Source organism: Phoca vitulina, unplaced genomic scaffold, assembly GCF_004348235.1.
Source record: "Phoca vitulina isolate PV1807 unplaced genomic scaffold, GSC_HSeal_1.0 scaffold12, whole genome shotgun sequence".
Lineage (NCBI taxonomy): Eukaryota > Metazoa > Chordata > Mammalia > Carnivora > Phocidae > Phoca > Phoca vitulina.
Genome location: NW_022589715.1, coordinates 5,226,346 through 5,246,415, shown reverse-complemented (window position 1 = coordinate 5,246,415; position 20,070 = coordinate 5,226,346). Strand labels below are relative to the sequence as shown.

The following is a 20,070-nucleotide window of genomic DNA, read 5'->3' as shown; positions in this document are numbered from 1 at the left end:
TTCCACCTTAAATCTGCTTTTCACAAATTGCTTCATTCCCTCATTGAGCCTACCTTAAACATCTTTACTCATAATGTGAGCTTTGTTATCTGTTTTGGACTATGTGTCTAAGCTTATTAGAAGTATTTCTGAAACAAAGGAATTTTTCCTGTGGGGTACTTTGAGTAAAGGGTATGTAGGCTAAAGTATAGGGGTCTTGATATCTGTCAAACTTACACATTATGTCCTAGAATTAACTTTCCAGATAAATTATCTTATGGTATATTAACTTTTATATTATTTTACAATATTTAATTATAACTATTTGGCCCTGTGGTTTTATTTATTTATTTATTTATTTATTTATTTATTTAATTAATTAACATAATGTATTGTTTCAGGGTACATGTCTGTGATTCGTCAGTCTTACACAATTCACAGCGCTCACCATAGTACTTACCCTCCCCAATGTCCATCACCCAGCCACCCCATCCCTCCCACCCCCCTCCACTCCAGCAACCCTCAGTTTGTTTCCTGAGATGAAGAGTCTCTTACGGTTTGTCTCCCCCTCCAGTTTCGTCTTGTTTCATTTTTCCCTCCCTTCCCCTGTGATCTTCTGTCTTGTTTCTCAAATTCCTCATATCAGTGAGATCCAATGATAATTGTCTTTCTCTGATTGACTTATTTCGCTTAGCATAATACCCTCTAGTTCCATCCACGTCATTGCAAATGGCACGGTTTCATTTTTTTGATGGCTGCATAATGTTCTATTATATATATATATATACCACATCTTTATCCATTCATCTGTTGATGGACATCTAGGCTCTTTCCATAGTTTGGCTATTGTAGACATTGCTGCTATAAACATTGGGGTGCACGTGCCGCTTCGGTTCACTATGTTTGTATCTTTGGGGTAAATACCCAGTAGTGTAATTGCTGGGTCGTAGGGTAGCTCTGTTTTCAACTTTTTGAGGAACCTCCGTACTGTTTTCCAGAGTGGCTGCACCAGCTTGCATTCCCACCGGCCCTGTGGTTTTAGTTAGAACATTTTATTATGGAAATTTTAACTTACCCAAAGATAGGATAGTATGATGAACCCCAATATATGTATCAACATTTTGTTGGTCTTGTTTCATCTGTATACCTCCCTGCCCTTTTATTTTTTGCTGGAATATTTTAAAGCATATGCCAGGTTTATTTTTTCACCGTAAATACTTGACTATTTAACAGTTAAGAACTCTGTTATTGTTAGTATTACCCACAATACTGTTATCACACCAAGCAATCATTTTTACTGTGATTTAGTACTGCCTAGTAAAATACCATGTCTGGGTTCAGATTTCCCTTTTGGTTTTGAAAAAAAGCCTTTTTTTTTTTTTTTTTTTTTAACTAATTGGATTGTTTGAATCAGGTTCCAAGCAAGTGTTGTGGTTATTTTTAAACTTGATATTTTTTAAAGAGAAAATTAAGGCAGTGTGAAAACATTTTAGTATAAGCTATTCTAAGAGAGCAGTGCTTTTCTGACAGCCATTCTTTCTGGAACTTCGTTTTGCTTATCTGTACGAGGAGATGTCACAATAGCTGGTATCTACTTCTTAGGATTTTTAAACATAGGAAATCTTCAAAATGGGAAAGTGGGTATGACCTCACCTGTCTAGAAGCCTGAAGAGTAAAAATGTGAGATTTGAGAACGTTCAGTTTGTAGGAGACTACAGCTCTAAGACAAAGCACCTCAGATGGCACTTGGGATTGCTTTTGTAACTATTTGTGTAATGTTACCATGTATTTTATCTTGCTGGACTTACCTGCCTCACCTGTAAAATAAAGAATGGGTGATTTCTTACACTTCCCCTTAGTTCTTAATTTTTTGTGTTTTATTTTACATTTATGCTTGACTTTGACAGGATTCCCAAAGTTGGATTGGTGGAAACAATGAACCATTGACTGGCTTTACATGGCGAGGTGGTTGTGAAAGAGAAACAACAGGCATACAAGTCTGGAATGAAGTATTTGTAATCGACAGACCTAATGGAACGAAAGTAAAATTCTGTTTATAGTTTCTTACTGTTTTTTTTTCTTCCATATTCTTTTTTGAGCTATTTCCTGGTATTAAAGAGCAAAATAGCACAGAACTATTAATGTCTGATAACTTCAACATAACATATATGGGTTATTATGTCAAAATGTGTGAGATATTTAGCTTAGAGTACTTTTCTTGACTTAATTACTGATTTTGACATTTATCATTTTAAATTTGGTTTTAATAGTCACTATTGGTGAATATTTTACTTAGTATTTTAAACTTTTAAATTCCTAGGTGGCTGTGCTGCTAATGGATACCCAGGGTGCCTTTGATAGCCAGTCAACTATCAAAGACTGTGCAACGGTGTTCGCTCTGAGCACCATGACTAGCTCTGTCCAGGTGAGACATGAAATGCTGTGGTATGATCAGTTCAGATAACCCTAATACCTTTGCTCTTTCTTAAAATGCTTTTTGAAAACAAAACAGGTAACATAGGGTAAAGGGAGGGGAAGGAAGCAAACAACTGTAAAAGACTCAATATAGAAAACAAACTGAGGGTTGCTGGAGGGGAGAGGGTGGGGGATGGGCTAAATAGGTGATGGAGATTTAGGAGGGCACTTGTTGAGCACTGGGTGTTACATATAAATGATGAATCACTAAATTCTCTTGAAATCAATATTATACTGTATGTTAACTTACTAGAATTTAAATAAATAAAAATTTGAAAAAGAAAAAGAAGGTGCCTGGGTGGCTCAGTCATTAAGCGTCTGCCTTCAGCTCAGGTCATGATCCCAGGGTCCTGGGATCCAGCCCCACGTCGGGCTCCCTGCTCAGCGGGAAGCCTGTTTCTCCTTCTCCCACTCCCCCTTCTTCTGTTCCCTCTCTCGCTGTGTGTTTCTCTGTCAAATAAATCTTTAAAAAAAAAAAAAAAGATCCACATTGAAAACAAAAGTCTTTTGATTAAAGAAAAAAGGATTAAAATTAGAGTTATTTACACTTCTTATTGGTCATTTATATTTCCATGCTTTTCTGGTTCACAATGTGAAATTTCATACTTCAGTAATAAACCAATAGCCAATCCCTTTGGTTTTTCATCATAGCACCTATACTTTTTTTTTTTTTTTAAGATTTGTTCATTTATTTGAGAGCAAGAGAGAAAGCACATGAAAGCGGGGAGGGGCAGGGGGAGAGACAGAATCTCAAGCAGACTGCGCTGAGCACAGAGCCCGACATGGGGCTTGATCTCATAACCCCAAGATCCATGACCCGAGCTGACGTGAAGAGTTGGAGGCTTAACTCACTGAGCATCCCTGTGCTTTTTTTTTTTTTTAAAAAAGGAGAAGATACTGCATGTCATCTTTACTTGAATTCAGTCATATGGTTCCCAGATATATTAAGGTGTAGAGTAGATCTTTTATGTTTTGGTTAAACCAATAAAGAAAAATTAAACTTAGTTTTTAAAGTAATTAAACTTAGTTTTCTACTTGATATGTATGACATCTAGTACTTTATTAGAGGTGGAAGAGTTCATATTTAACTTAGGAAATGTATGTGCTATTTCTGTAATACACTAAGGACTTAAAGGAACTGTTTAGTAAAATCCCTTCTGTTTTTCACTTAACTTTGTACTCTAATTGTGTTTGGTATTATATCAAGTTCTAGTCACTTCAAGCTAGTCCATCTCTTTTCTGTATAATTTAGGCTGATAGACTGAATTAAACCACCACATGTCATTTTGTATCTCTTTACTTTCTTTTTCCTGAGATCATCTGTGGTTGATGCTTCTCTGGCTGAAGAATTTATTGAGTATGTTGGTTAGTGCTAGCTGGTGATGATGTACCCAGAAGTATATATGTGAATAGTAGAAGTATGTGCTCCTTCTGAGATGATGTTTCTTATTGATAGTAGGTCATAGGTGATAACTGTCACAGTGTCTTGGAATTTTTGTATTTCTTTCTGGTAATATCTGGAACATACGTCCAGTCTTGATACAAGTTCCATTTCCTTCCTTCCTCAATTTGAAGTATCTAGCTGTCAGAATGGAAAGGAATTGGGATATTATTATGAGATAAAAAAGGAGTACTTTTCAGCTTGGCTTTTGTTTTTTGTAGGGCTGGGGAGCTCTGGACTACCAATTGAGTGATGCTTTGGGGACCCTTCCAGTATCTTTTCTCTATTTCATCCTACCTTTTCCCTCTGATCTTGCAAGATGGCACTGCTGCCGTTCCCTTGAGGCAAGCAGAAGCCAGTCATCGTGCGCTTCGGATAAGCTGCCTCTGTGGCTTGCCTTAAATTATAATGAGAGAATTCTCTGTCCTGAAATTGGTACCTTGCTGTTCTCTTGTTTATTTATTCAACTTTATGATAGTATTGGAGACCTGGTTTTGGACAACCACTTAAAGCCACTGTGCCACTTTCTTAATCTGTAAAATGAGGATTTTACCCATCTTACGTGTGATGGTTGTGTGGAGGCAGAAATAAGATCTAAATGAGATAATGCATGAGAAAATACTTTGTAAACTGTAAATAATGAAGGTGAAAATTATTTTCATTATTGTTTTTTTCCTCATCTTTGAGGCTAGATTTCTCTTCCTTACATACATTATCTGGTTGATAGATCAATGACAAGTCCTCTTGTCATTTATTCTTTCAACAAATAATTGTTGAACATCTATTAAGTAAAAGGCAGTATGCTAAGTACTAATGATCTAAGATAAACAAATCTCTTTGCCGTGTGCAACCTGGCCCTGACAGTGAAAGTAGCTCGACCTGTTTTCTAAAAGCTAAGGCTCCTATGGGTAAGAATAGGTTGGTCATGCTTTCAGATTTTAAGTTTAGCTCTAGTATAATCACCTCAGTCATTAATTACTTTTTAAGTACCATGTTTAGAAATAGTCAGCTGAGAATGTCATTTTAGGTTTGCTGTCCTATTTTGGCTGTTTATATTCTTGACCTCCAAGTGATTCAGCTAGATTATCACTTATTTGCCGTTAGAACAAATTGTTCTATTCCAAAGATAGAATACCCCTGTTTTCTTAGACATAAGTTATTTCTCAGCAGAGGTGACATCTGCGCACACCTACTTAGCCGTGCGGCCGCCTAGGTCACTTTTTAACCTGACTCGGAGGATTGGGCCTCTTTTGCAATTCCAGTCTTTTCTCTGGTTTCCCTTCCTTGACAACACGTAGACCCTCAGCTCTGGGCTCTGTGCCCTGGAAAGCCTCCTAAAACATTCTAGAAAGGGCAAGAGTGCCACCTACTGTTATTTTTTTCAGCTATCATAGGCTGGTAAAATTTTCATTTTAAGTTATTAAGACAGATGGTTTATTTAAAGTAGAAAAAAAGCCATGTAGACTGGATGGTACTCAAGGCAGCCACCAAATAACTATAAACTATACCTTTCTATCCATCCACCCAAACACACACACACACACACACAGACTACTCAAGGCAGCCACCAAATAACTATAAACTATACCTTTCTACACACACACACACACACACACACACACACACACACACACACACACACCGATTATACCAGGGAGTCAAGGCAGCCACCAAGTAACTAAACTATGCCTATCTGTCCATATACAAACATACACACACTCTATACCAGGGAGGAATATTATCTTTGCAGAACTGTGCCCCTCACATTCATTGACTTAGAAAAATAATTGTGGAAATATAAAAATAAATGATCATGTCATAACATTAAAAAAACTTTGAAAAGGAGAAAAACACCTTTTTACGTAATATACTTTTTAAAAATGTCTGCTACTTTCTAGACCGCTTATGTATGTATTCATGATTTTTACATAATTTACCACCACTTTTTCCCCCTTAATGTTTTATCCTGTTAGGAAGAAAGAGAAAATCCTTTTCATGTGCCACTGGTTAAGCTAATGACTAAGTGATTCATTTGTGCTGACATATAAAATAATCTTCATTTCTACAAGTAAAGTTATATACAGGTGGGTATTAAAAAAATGAATAAAAACATAATTTTGTTTTAACAGGTATATAATCTGTCTCAGAATATTCAAGAAGATGATCTTCAACACTTGCAAGTATGTATTTCTCAAAGAATGTGTGTCAAAGAATGGAAAATATAATTCTTACTTAATTGTGGCTTTCTATCTAGAAGCCTATTACAGTGTAAGAAAATTCAGTATTATATGGTTTTAAACTGATACATAACTTCTTAACTAGAAGAAATTTTAGGGTATACCCAGTCTGTTAGAAAATTAAATGTTTGACTTTCAAATGATTTTAAAGGCTCTGATGTCTATCTCGTCTGACATAGAATGGCTTTACAGTGTCTTCTTTGAATCTCTTTGGGGGCATTAATTTAAATAACTTGCTTTAATAGTTATTTACAGAGTACGGCAGACTTGCAATGGAAGAAATCTACCAGAAACCGTTTCAGGTAAATAAGTATTTTATCATTTTTAAAAACTTAACGTATAAAAGGCCATCAAGCCACCTTATCTTTTAAGTCTGAAGATATTACAACAAACTCATTTTTAGCAACAGATTCAGTGGAGTTGAAACTTATGTCATTACCACCTTAATAGTAGGCTCACAGTAGGAAAGAGAACAAATGATATAGTTAGATTGCCAACACTTAGATTGAGAGGTGGATATCCTCTTAATTAGATGTTATTTCCTAAACTTGAGACAGTCATGTAAATTTCTTTTGTACGTAGGAAACTATTACAAAATATTAGTGGGTTTTTTTTTGGTTTTGTTTTTTGTTTTTTGGTGGTATATTACAAGTTGAGGTTAGTCCTGTTATTCTTTCTTGGTTTCATACAGAAAAGTTTCACAATTTATTGCATCTCTCCCCTCCTCCCACCCCCTCAATCCCCATATATTTTTTATTCCTTTTAAATGCCAGGTACAGAATATTAAGTCAGAAATAAACCTGGGTGGAGTTATGTGAGAAGCATATGCTCTGCTTGCTTCTGTGGAGTCCTGTTATGACAGAGATTTAAATTTAAAAAAAAAAAAAGCAAAGCTAATTTCAGGTAGTTTCTTTTTTAAAGTAAGTGTAATTTATAAGTTGGCATTATAAGTTGACAATTTAGTCAGATGTGTTACAGTAGGTGAGAATGACACCCACCCTGTTTGCTCATCAATATGTGAAGTCCTTTCTGTGACAGCATTGCTGGTGATTCTTAGTATGGGTGGGTTTACGTCGATTGTCTCAGTCTTACGTGGCTCAAGTGGTCACTTTTATGAGATATCGGGCAGGTTATGGCTTTATTTTGTATATATGGTTGAAATATACTCTATCTGGCCTACATCAGTTTTTCTGAACTGGGTTAATTTTGTCACTTGGGACATTTGCCAATGTCTGGAGACATTTTTGGTTGTCCCAGTTTTGGAGGGAGGTTAATGCTGCTGGTGTAGTGCATGGAGGCCAGAAATGCTGTTCACCATCCAGCCACGCACAACTAAGAATTGTCTGGTTCAAAATATCAGTAAGGCTGAGATTGAGAAACCTAAGCATATATAAATTAAAAATTGAGTGAAGAGAATCAGTTGGTCTAGAATTAGATTAGTTGGTCTTTTAGTTATACAACTTTGACTTAAAATTATGATCTATATGCCCTGATATGCCTTTTGTTCATTTTTTTAAGACCCTGTATTATTGCCTGTGGTGACTCTTCATATACCATGAAGTTCTCAAACAGAAGCAATTGCTTGGTGTAGGGGCTGGGAGTGTTGTAGGCTTAAGCAGGACCTTGCTAGAACTATGAGCAGTATTAACCATTTGTTACTATAACTTTTGATAAGGATTGTTTAAGGGAGTGCATGATTGTTAAATAGTGATTTTTTTTTAAATAAAACTTTGTAAGAAATGATTTCTACTTTTTTCTGTCTGTAGACATTAATGTTTTTAATTCGGGATTGGAGTTATCCTTATGAACATTCATATGGTTTGGAAGGTGGAAAACAATTCCTTGAAAAGAGATTGCAGGTAAGCCCCCATTTCCTAGTGAGGAGAGCATAAGCACCAAGCCAGATGAAGGAGCGGGCTGTCTGGACTGCTGCTTACATTTCCAGTCTCTTAAGTGTCGCCACCATAAATTGCACATCCCAAGTTAGCCCAGGTGGCTCCATACAGAATTGATGAAAAGTAAATTGGTTGTATTCTTGCCAAAGAGGCCAGTGCCCTTGAATAGAAATTAAGGAACAAGTATTTCTCTTTAGAACCAACTATAAATCAATATTCAAAGGATAAAAGTTTGAAGGAGACTAACTTTTTTGATCTACTTGCATGTGTGTCTCTTTCTGGCCAATTGACCTTTCGAACATTTGGGACAGACTGGATAATATAATGTGCATACATTGAACACATGATGTGAGACCCTCTCTCCAAAGAATACTGTCTCCTAGAGTGACAGCATATAGAGATAGAAGAGGGATCTTAAACATCATCTAACTCAGCTTTCTTTTTAAAATATATAATGTAACTGAACCCAGAAAAGTGACTTGCCTTTGGTCTCTTAACTGTTGATAGCTGGGACTAGGACCCAAATATCCAGATTCCTGGCCCATGCAACATGCTACACTAAAGCATTCCTAGAAAATAACCTCACCAACATGATCCTTTGTTCCTAAACGTACCCTCCCATGGAAGTACTTGGGGAAACCCTCAGGTCAGATACACCCATCTACTCTCATACATAAAAGTTATGTGAAAATCCCTTAATTCATAAGTAGTAGGGTCCTCTCTTTTGGTTAATAAAATTTTGCCTATAGGATGATGCATGTAGTTTTTCAACCACATTCAAAAACTTGGGGTATAATTTTCTTATTACTAAAAGAAGATTAAAACCAATTCCTCATTCTTGGATATTTGAAAGGCATTTCCAGACCCTATTGTCAGAGATAATATTGCAGTCATCTTTCTCTGGTTTTTTCAGAAAAAATGAACACAAAGCATATCAGGCATACTAACTAAACTCAGAATTATGTACTTCAAAGACAAGATTTTTATCTTACTAAAGTGATACAGGAAAGTGCTCATGTCATTAAGTGTGCAGCTTGATGAATTTATACAAATGAACATAGCCATGTAATAGCACCCAGAAGTACCCAACCTTCATCCGCTACCCCCTAAACCCTCCACTACTCTCCTGACCTCTAACAGGCCTTGTGTGTACTTTTTATTAAAGGAATCACATACAACATGTATCCTTTTGTGTCTACCTTCTTGCTCAGTATTATGTTTCTGAGATACTGTTGCATGTAGTTTAATTCATTTATTCTCATTGCTATGCAGTATTCCATTGTATGAATAGACAACAGTTTCTTCATTCTATTCTTGATGGAGATTTAGGTAGTTTCCAGGTTTTGTTGATTATAAATGGTGCATGTTTTTTTAAAAATGGTGTTTGAGAAGAGTCCTTGAGAGCGTATGTAAGTTATACTGGGATAAGCGTATGTGAGTTATACTGGGATAAGTAGTTATTAAAAAAATCTAAGTTTAAGATTTTCTTCCAGAAAATAGCAGTCTCTCTCCCCAAAACACTGATAACTAGCATAAATCATAAATAATTATTTGGGGTAAGTACTGAAATCCCAATAAGTTTCAAAAGTCCTTTGGACTGCACTGGATCTTTTCCAGTTTAGCTGTTATTTTGCTCAGGGGCTGACCTTTTTATTTGTAGGCAAATTAGTACTTTGTTTTTCTCTTTGCCGTTATAAGTACTTGAAAGGCAATTTCTTAATTTATTTACTGGTTTGTAAACCACAACCACTACTTGTTAGTCTGGTGTGGGATATTACGAGTAATTATTATTTGTATTTTTCATTCGTTGGCAGCTAACATGGGAAAAAAACATCTTTTCTAGTTTTTAAGACAAAGTGGGGTCTTACCAAAGTGGTCAGAAATGGGTCTTTAGTAAAATTTTTTGTTGTCAAAAACCCATCTGGAGTAGCATCTGAGTTAAGTGTGCACACTTGTGAGTATGGGTGTATGTTTTCTTTAAAACTTTTTTTTTCCTGTTTGCACCTTCACCCTGTCTCCTTCTACCCTCAGGTAAAACAAAATCAACATGAAGAGCTACAGAATGTAAGGAAGCACATTCACAATTGTTTCTCAAATCTTGGTTGCTTCCTTTTGCCACATCCTGGTCTTAAAGTTGCAACTAATCCTAGTTTTGATGGGAGATTGAAAGGTGGGAATTCCCATTCTTGCTAAAATCAGAACTTACTTTTTAGAGGCTGAGAGTTAAAAAAAAAATACATGGTTCCTTAAATTTTCTGTCTTATACTGGAACACATTTTGATGCATTGGTTAATGAGGTGATTTTAATGCTCTGTGTGGTCTGTCTAGCTTTCCATTGGTTTGTCCTTGACTGTCTAGTGTATGGATTAGCATATTTTATTATGTGGTCTATTGCTCAGCACCAGTGTCCTATAAATTCCGAAGGCTGAGAACATTTCAGTATTTCATCTGTTTGCAGTCTTTAAAATGTTTTACCAATATATCGTATTCATGTAATCAGATTTAAGTTTCTGTTTTAGGGATGATAAAATTTTTTGAGTATATTTTAGGATTGGATTGGAGCATGATGGCAAAAGGCTGGAGGAATAACGAAAGTTTTACAGTATAGCTCGAAAAACAAAATCTAGTATTAAAATTTAGTACAATTTCATGAATTGTTTGCCTTTTGAAAAGGATATGGAATTTATTTTGGTAGTCCACAACTTACTTATTATTTGAGCTTAAAGAATTATTGGGGGATGAGGGAAATGGAGTAGCAGAGTAAGGGGAGATATGATGTGTTTGGATGAGTTTTTTTAAATGAATCTACTTAAGTAATAGACACTGTATATTGTTGTTTCATGAAACAGAATTTTATGAACGCATACCAGTGGGGACTCCTTTAATCTTTCTTTTTTTCACTAAGGTGTTGCCTTTTATCTCATTATCCGTTAGATATTGATGAAGACTTTAAACGAGAGCTTCGAAACCTGGTTCCATTGCTGCTTGCACCTGAGAATTTGGTAGAAAAAGAGATAAGTGGATCTAAAGTCACTTGTAGAGATCTTGTAGAATACTTTAAGGTAGGAAAACTCCCACATTAAATGACTTTGTCTCAGAAATATAGCTGACTTAAAACTCATATGTATGTTCATATGTATGTTTATAAAGCAGAAAAGTGAAATTTATAGTTTTTCTGTTTTGAATTGGCTAGATCAATTTTTAAGGATATATAAAATAATAGCAGACAACTCGTATCTCTTAGACAGTGATTTTGTTTGTTTATGGAATTACCTACTTTTTCTCCAGCTCTGATACAGAGAGAAGACCATTCAACATATAATTGTCATACCACTCTCACTTGTGAATGATGATAGATATTGGGAGTGCAGTTCTGCATCTTGAGTTGTCATAAAAGCCTTCTCTCTTGAGTTCTTGAGGACTTGATAAGAGCAGCTGAAAGTACAAAACTGGTTTCTGAGTTCAAGTAAATTATTCATAGATTTTTTTTTTCCTTTCTGCTCTTTTCTAGTCATCATTGCTTGCTTGCCAGAGCAAGACCATTGTCAGAGTTCTTCTTACTCATAGTAGTTACAGAGAGATGGAAGGGAAATTACAGTTAACTTAAGAGTGTAAAAATTTTGGTTATTTATTGGACAGTTGATGGTCATTTTCATACTATTTTTGTTTAATTACGAATTTAGAGGCAGTAAAAAGTTGAGATGAACAGTTCCTATATGAACTAATTAATCCTTCTTACTCTTAAAGCATAAATTAGCTAATTTTTTTTCTTGAACTGAAATATAATTTAACTTGGTCAGAGTGAAATACTGAGTAAAAATGTTTTCTAACATTTAAAACAATGGCAGGAGGGGAGAATTAGGGATTTCTTTTCATTGTATATATAACTTTTAAATATGAGATAATTTGTAAGTTAGAATTATATTTAGAAACATTAAGGTATAATTTAGCAAGGTATTTTTTTTTTTGCAACATGTGTTTTTAATAGAGTTGAGAACAGAGTTAACTTTTTGGAAATGAGAGTGTATGATTTTTAAGCCTTCATTTTCCTTTTATTTATTTTTTTCCATTTTTTTATTTAGAATTTTTTTCCGAGACCTTTCCTTTTAAAAGTATGGATTATTTTTATATTTAATGTTTTTCTTCTGTAGAGCCAAGTTGTTTAACCTGCCAGTATAATGTCTTTTTATTTTTAGGCTTACATTAAAATTTATCAAGGAGAGGAACTTCCACATCCAAAGTCCATGCTTCAGGTAGTGTGTGTGTTATACATATATTTATTTATGAAGGAGAAAAGTCTTCGGTTTAGGGATAAATGCTGGAAATGGGATCATGCTTCTTTGCATGCAAATAAATTTCAAATATTTAAGGCGATACACGTCTTGGGCCCTGAAGTTTTTATATGATTGCAGACCTTGCACAGACATAGGCCATCAGAAATGAGAGTTTTCAGTACCTTCTCTTTAGTTGCTGGAAAAGTGTAGAAAAATTTCTTTTGCAGGAGATGGCTTAAAATGGGCCTGTCTAAACCAAATTTCTTCTGTTCTCTGAGTCTTTGACAGTGAATGTTTGAAATAAGGCTTATTTTTCCTCTTGATACAAGGATTTAGAGCTGCTTCTAGTGCATATAGGTTTTTTTCCCTTTTTTTTCAAAAGGTGTCTTTTGGGGGCTCCTGGGTGGCTCAGTCGGTTAAGCATCTGCCTTTGGCTCAGGTCGTGATCCTGGGGTCCTGGGATCGAGCCCCACGTGGGCTCCCTGCTTAGTGGGGAGCCTGCTTCTCCCTCTACTGCTCCCCCTGCTTGTTCGCTCTCTTTCTCTCTTTCTTTCTCTCTGTCAAATAAATAAATAAATGAAATCTTGGGGGGGGGAAGTGTTCTTTTGGGACAGTGTTATTTTAACCTAGTTCATTTTTTTTTTTTTAAGATTGTATTTATTGATAGAGAGTGGGAGATCATGACCTGAGCCAAAGGCAGACATTTAACTGAGCCACCCAGGTGCCCCAACCTAGTTCATTTTTTTAAAAAAAGATAAAACAGTTTAATTAAGAAATTAAGAATAATTAACGTTACATTCATGTCAGTCTGTTCTTCGTAAATTTTATGTTATTGCGTTCATACTGTTAATTTTTCACTCAAATTTATGTTTAATTTTTTTCAGATACATATCTAGTTCATATTTTTAAAGATTTGCTATTTTGGGCAGTTTCTCAGTTTTATAGTAGATTAAACAGTATTTTCTTCTAAAACTCCTGCAATAAGCAGTTTTGTGGATTTAAAGTCTCTTGTGTAACACTGATGTGAGAGATCAAGCATATCTCTAATTCTTGGTTCTGCACATCTGGAGGCTTGACAAATTTAGGGTTGTGTCTATTTCTTTGTTATTTACTGAGCATGTGTGGTGTTTTGTCCAAACTCAATTTTTTTTTTTTTTAAAGATTTATTCTAGAGAGAGAGTGAGAGAGTGCAAGCGGGAGGGGCAGGGAGAGGGAGGGAGAATATCAGACACTGCGCTGAGCACAGAGCCCAACCTAGGGCTCGATCTCATGACCCTGACTGAGATCATGATCCGAGCTGAAACCAAGAGTCAGACACCTAACCGACTGAGCCACCCAGACACCCCTACATACCCATTTTAATAAGCCTAAGCAAAACAAAATTAGACAGGCAGCCCTATTAGAAGCAATTATTTTATCTTTTACACTGGTGTTCCCTTCCATTGGAAAGGAAGACTGGAAGTTGATAATGTTTTCTCTGGTTCATTTTCAGGCTTGTTCATTATATATAATTTATTGTGTTAATCAGAATTTATAGAGCCACTGAGTATCTTTTGCATAAAATTGGCACATTTTATTTTTTTTAGGCAACAGCTGAAGCTAATAATCTTGCTGCAGTAGCAGGAGCAAGAGAGATCTATTGCAAAAGTATGGAGCAGGTTTGTAACCAACATTTAAATTTGACGCTAGAGTGAGAGAGAGGATTTTTACATTTAAAATAATTGAACTAATTTGCGCTCCTTATGCATTGTCAGGTTACATCATTCCCTGATTCCCTTTTATCATCTCTGCTGGGAATAAACTAAGAAAATAATTCACATGGTTAGAGTGCAGGGTGCAGGATACAAGTGGCAGGTTATTATACAAATCATACTGAAATAGTTTTGACACGTGATTCAGAGTGCTCTTATTAGTAGCTTCTGATGTAATACTAGTTGAAGGCCAATAGCAGCTTATGTGCTAACCTTGCTAACTCGAACATTAAAGTACCTTTTTTCTGTGTTCTCTTTTACCCACTTTCTGCCAGCAGTCTTTTTGTATTCTCATGGTGTGTTGGTGGGTCAAGTGAAGTCAGGTACAGATTGCAGTGTAATTGTTTTTGTCTTTACTGGTATTAGTCATACTTGGAAGATTTATTTTGCCTGAGTCAGTTAAACATAAGAAATAAGTTATGATTATGTGTGAGGTATTATGAATAAGTTTAAAACTCAACTATGTAGGTGGCTTGGCTTTTTGAGATTAAAAACTGTGAGCAGGGAGCTTCTTTCAAGTGTGAATTATTTCTAGCCTGTAATGTGTCCTTCTGTAATCCTGTCTGGACAGGTATGTGGTGGGGACAAGCCTTACATTGCACCTTCAGATCTGGAGCGAAAACACCTGGATCTCAAGGAAGTGGCGATTAAACAGTTTCGTTCAGTAAAAAAAATGGGTGGAGATGAATTCTGCCATCGTTATCAGGACCAGCTTGAAGCTGAAATTGAAGAAACCTATGCAAATTTTATAAAGCACAATGATGGCAAAAATATCTTCTATGCTGCTCGTACTCCTGCCACACTGTTTGCAGTCATGTTTGCTATGTATATAATCTCAGGACTGACTGGCTTCATTGGCCTAAACTCTATAGCCGTCTTGTGTAACCTTATCATGGGGTTAGCACTGACATCTCTTTGTACTTGGGCATATGTAAAATACTCTGGGGAGTTCAGAGAAATTGGAACAATGATTGATCAGATTGCTGAAACACTATGGGAACAGGTTGGTATCTATCTTTTGGTTTTTCAGTGACTAATTTCATCCCCGTGACACTTCCCCACCCTTCTCCTGCAGTATTTGCAAACACCTACTTTTCCTTTATATGAGGAATGTCAAAGGATGTTTTCTGTTTTGTTTGGTTGTATAATCTGAATATCAATTATGAACCGGAAAATTTTTTTCTTAAAGTCATAATTATAGTGTGCTTTGATTGGCTAAAATCTGTAATATCCTTTCGATAGATTCTTAGTCGTAGGCCTGATGATGCCAGACCATGGGCAGGGCCAGAGTCTCTAAGGATTTTTTTCTTAGAGGAAAGAAACTATAGTCAGTGTAAGGAAAAGAAATTTGGAAGTGCAGTGCTTTAGGAAAGCAAAAGAAGTTTCATAGTAATACTGACAAAAAGCAATGCATGCTTAATATTTGAGGAAAAATATTGGATGGCATTCAGGTCTTCGTTGCCTTCCATGAAGATAGTGGTGATTTACTGATGCACGACAAGGAACAACCCTATAGGGTTTTCTTTCACCAAAGGAATTTTGTTCGACTTCTATGGAAACACTAATGAACAAAGCAAAGTGCTACAAAGAGAACCAGCTTCGCTTAATCATAATCATTTACCTCAACTAGAATTCAAATCCTAATCTTTTACCTCAAACCAGAATTCAGAGTCGGGCCTGACAAGAATCTACTAAGGAAAACCATGTTGTATATTGGCCAACTGTGTGCTGGAATGCCTGTGTTCAGAAAATTCCATTTAAGGATGTTGTCATTAAAATGATCATCGTGAAATACTTGAGCATCATGTCGAGGATCAGAGTGAAAGCTGCAGATGTTATTATTGATGGACAGTATAATAGGCATTTTCAGATATCTTTTCTGGGCTGATGAAAGTATTGGGCTTATTTGAAGATCTAGGATATGCAGGTTCATGTTGGTTTTGGCTTTAAATTTAAAGACTGAAGAAGTAAATCATTTTTTGAGGAAGGTTTATTGGGTATTGACTTTTCTTGTTAATAATGTCATTATTATTTTATAAAGTGACCCACTATATTAATTTGGATTTTGTATTTATTCTTCAGAGAAATGCTCGATTTACTCGGATCTGATTTGGAAGCTTGTGTTTGGATATTTGTTAAATTTAACCCTTTATCTCAAAAAAAAATCTCTCTTCATATTCCTTTGATACCTTCTAATAGAGGATGGACAAAAAGCTATCAGCAATCTCACTTTTTAAAAAAAAATTATCTACTTTAAAATTTTGGACCGTTACTAATTTTCTGCAGCATGAATTTTAATCATTGTACAGTGTCTTACTTTGAAAACCAGTCATTCTCCTATATAGCATTGATTCTAGGACTTTAGAAGTACCATTATTACAAAACAATTAAATGGAAGAATCTAAAGTGTGTAAAATTATTTTCATTGTAGTTAAGGTAAGTTGATCACTAGTCAGAGAAGATCTGTGCTGTGTCAACAAACCTTGCCTAAATTTTCTTGCATTTCTCTTTTCTTTTGCTTCAGAGGAGTCCCAGGAAGGTGAGAAACCCACAAAGTCTCAGATTCTTGTAGTCTTAAACTCTTTAAGTTCAAGGCACTCTGAGTCATTGTCCTAACGAATCACTCCATGTTTTAGGTGTTTTCCAAACTGTTTGAAGTTACTAGACGTCGAATGGTCCATCGTGCTCTTTCATCAGCACAGCGACAGAGACTGTCATCCAACAATAACAAGAAGAAAAATTAGCCAGTATTTTTAACTTTTTTCTCTATCTGAAGTGTTCCCACTTATACATGTAGGACAATAAGCAGGACCGTCTGGGCCGGTCTGCATAAATGCTGTATACTTACCAGATTTGATGCTGCATATAGGGTATGGAATTGCACATCCGTCTCCTAGGAATTGTGAATGGTTTGAATAGGACGAAAGTAGTTTCTGTTGCATCATCAAGTGTCTAACTGCGTTATTTGTAGCATCATAACTTTCTTTGGGAGAAGCATCTTTTTATTTCCCACATTCCTGGTTATGTTCGTCATTGCTTTGAATTGAATTTTTATATCTATTTTTATATGTAACTCTTTTTTTACCTCATGTTTTTATTTGTTTTGCACATTTCTCATACCACAGGTATTGAAGCCTCTGGGTGATAATTTGATGGAGGAAAACATAAGGCAGTCTGTAACAAACTCTATCAAAGCAGGCCTGACTGACCAGGTGTCTCATCATGCCAGATTAAAGACAGACTGACAGTTCGTCTCCTCATGGACTCCACTCTCCCTTTTTTTCATGCTTGCTGTACAATGAGAACTCAAATAAAAATAAACCAAAGTTTACAATCAACTGTAGAAGTAGTTTAGTGTAACTGGCTTCACAGACGGCTGCCACAGAGTGTGAAGATTGTTTGTTGGTTTTAAACGTTCTGTTCTTGGCTCCTAAGACATGGAGATTGGCTGAGGAGCATTAGTTTATCATGCACATTTGTGCCATGTTTCTTTTCTTTTCTTTTTTTCCTTTTAATCTAATGTTGGTGAAATTTGTCTTGTGTACAAGGATATTTCAGGGAAATATTTTAAGAAGTCTATTTAGAGTCTCTTCAACACCAGTGTCCCATTGAAATTTTAATTTTTTGTGAAGTTATGAATCACTGTACCAAGAACCAGATCAGAAGACAATGAAGCCTTTATCGAGCCACTACATGAAAAGTACACGTTGCTTTACTGCCTTCAATACCAGTATTACATACGTGCATGTATCAGAAATTTCACGGAAATTACATGACAACTCTCGTAGCTAAGAAAGTGATTCTGAGGTGTACATTTGTCTTGCCTTTTTAAATTTATAAACCTGCCCTAAAAGGAGATGCATATCTGGGAAACTGAACTGTCTTTATGCAGTTTAGCCTTCATGTACATAAAATATGCCATTAATTTTATTGGGGGAGAAATTCCATCCAAAAATGTTGCCTACAGCTATGAGTTCAGAGTGTCTGTACAGTGTGTAGCTTTTATTTTCTAAAATCACAGATAGGGCATGTATATGAATTATAAATATATAAATACGATTTTGTATTAAAAGTTTTGTAGTTTATGGCAAAATCTGGTTCTGTGGTAGGCTAAGTACAGTCCCTGTGAAGGAATGTTTGTGGCTCATGTCAGTGTGTGAATGCATAGACAATTTGAAGTTTTTGATATATTTGTGATATTTATGAGCACTGCAATCTCACCTCTCCTCCCCCCCCAAGGGAATTCAATGGGAATGTTTATCGTGACTTTGTCCTCTGTTGCATTTTAAAGTTATTTCCTGTAATTTATTTTCAGTACATAATTAAAAATTTGTTGTATATATAAAATGAAACTTGTGATTCTTTTTTAAGGAATCCCTCAAGTATGTATTCCATTACATAAACCATGTTTGTTTATACTGAAAAGAGCATGAGCAGGAAAACACCCAAGTGAGAGCTCTAAGGTATTGTACCCAAAGCTAAGCTTGTAAAAATTATTTTTCTTTGTGTCTGTCTCTGTTAGGGAAAACTTGTGATTAGCCTAGGTGTAGCTGGGGATTTGTTAATTTCTTTTCTCCCTCTTTCTCTCACTTTTTTTTTTTTTTTTTTTGTGGTATATGTAAGGCTAACATTTTTGCAATATTTTTGTAGCCTTCTTTATAAACACCTATTATTAAAGCACCTAGTTTGGTTTTTAAGTGAAGAAAATTCAGATGTTGAGTTGCATGCCTGAAAGCTCTAAATTTACTTCGGTTGGTATAATCTCCTCCCCTCCTCCTTTCAAATCCTGTTTTTATATGGATTGTATTGTTTCCATCTGTATTAAATTGCTACCAACTCATCTGTTCTTAAAACATAAAGAATCCACTTGAAAAGTCTTTTTATTTCTTCTACCACCCTGTTTTATGAATGCTGTGGACTGTTTTTATGAATGAAAAAATAAAAAGTTTGTTGTATAATAGCAATTCTTCTGCATTTAAAGACACAGAGCTTACCTTTTAAAACAAAACAAAACAAAACAAAAGAGTTGTGAAATCCAGACCATGAATTTGGTAGTATTTCTTGTTGGAGAATGTGTTTTCCACAAAGAAGGTAAGATTCTATAAAGAATTCCAAGAAAAAAACAATTTGGTTTCAGCTGGAAGACTCTGAAAGTAACTGTTAAATAAGAAGCAATATTCAAAACTGTTGACTGATCAAACTTTGGTGTTAGTGCATTTTCTGTGGTACAATTTTATAGTAACCCATATAATATGGAAGGTTTTTTTAAAAGAAATACTTAGTGATTTATCTTCCTAATTAAGACACAAATAATTTACTTTTGTGGAAGGGACAATCATTCACGACCCTGCTGAGTCTGTCATATATTATATATATATAATTTTTTTTGAGAGAGAGCGAGCGAGTGTAGGGGTGGGGTGGGGGTAGAGGTGGAAGGGGAGAGAGAGAGAATCCCAAGCAGGCTTCATGCCCAGTGAGACCAATGTGGAGCTTGATCTCACGACCCCAAGATCATGACCTCAGCCGAAATCAAGAGTGGGACGCTTGGGCACATGGGTGGCTCAGTCAGTTAAGCATCTGCCTTTGGCTCAGGTCATGATCTCGGGGTCCTGGGATTGAGCCCTGCATCGGGCTCCCCGCAGGGAGCCGGCTTCTCCCTCTCCTCCCTGCTCGTACTCTCTCTCTTGCTAATATTTTTTTAAAGATTTTTTAAATCTTTAGAAAAAAAGGAAAAAAAAAAGTGGGATGCTTAACTGAGCCATCCAGGCGTCCCTGTTGTAATATATTATTTCTCATGAAGATAGCTAGTCCTCCTCACTCCTTGAACTTACTCTATTTGTAGTATTGAAGAGCAGTATTTCACTTGTGAGGGTTATATTTTCAGAGAACTCTGACCTGGACTTGGCTTTAGTTATTTTCAGACTTAGACAGACTAGGGGCTTCATCCTTGCTGAAGGTGTGAGTGCTGTTGGTGTTAGTTACATTGTTTCATTATTTGGGATTTAAAAAGTTTGGTCT

General features: G+C 35.8%; 1 protein-coding gene across 4 annotated transcripts in view; it reads left to right on the top strand.

Annotated features, from left to right (window-relative positions):
- The window catches only part of ATL2 (atlastin GTPase 2), a 59,442-nt gene extending 40,136 nt beyond the window's left edge, over positions 1-19,306 (top strand). The window contains exons 3-14 of one of the 4 annotated variants that reach the window (XM_032410325.1): positions 1,887-2,021; positions 2,300-2,404; positions 6,025-6,075; positions 6,378-6,434; positions 7,899-7,991; positions 10,059-10,197; positions 10,962-11,089; positions 12,224-12,280; positions 13,888-13,959; positions 14,624-15,055; positions 16,577-16,591; positions 17,178-19,306. In XM_032410325.1, the coding sequence (XP_032266216.1) occupies positions 1,887-2,021; positions 2,300-2,404; positions 6,025-6,075; positions 6,378-6,434; positions 7,899-7,991; positions 10,059-10,197; positions 10,962-11,089; positions 12,224-12,280; positions 13,888-13,959; positions 14,624-15,055; positions 16,577-16,591; positions 17,178-17,297 (1,404 nt within the window). In that variant the 3' untranslated portion in view covers positions 17,298-19,306. Of the gene's footprint in view, positions 1-1,886; positions 2,022-2,299; positions 2,405-6,024; positions 6,076-6,377; positions 6,435-7,898; positions 7,992-10,058; positions 10,198-10,961; positions 11,090-12,223; positions 12,281-13,887; positions 13,960-14,623; positions 15,056-16,576; positions 16,592-16,688 lie in introns of all 4 variants that reach the window. The other 3 variants (XM_032410323.1, XM_032410322.1, XM_032410324.1) reach the window with 3 other exon arrangements.
- The last annotated feature ends 764 nt before the right edge of the window (positions 19,307-20,070 follow it).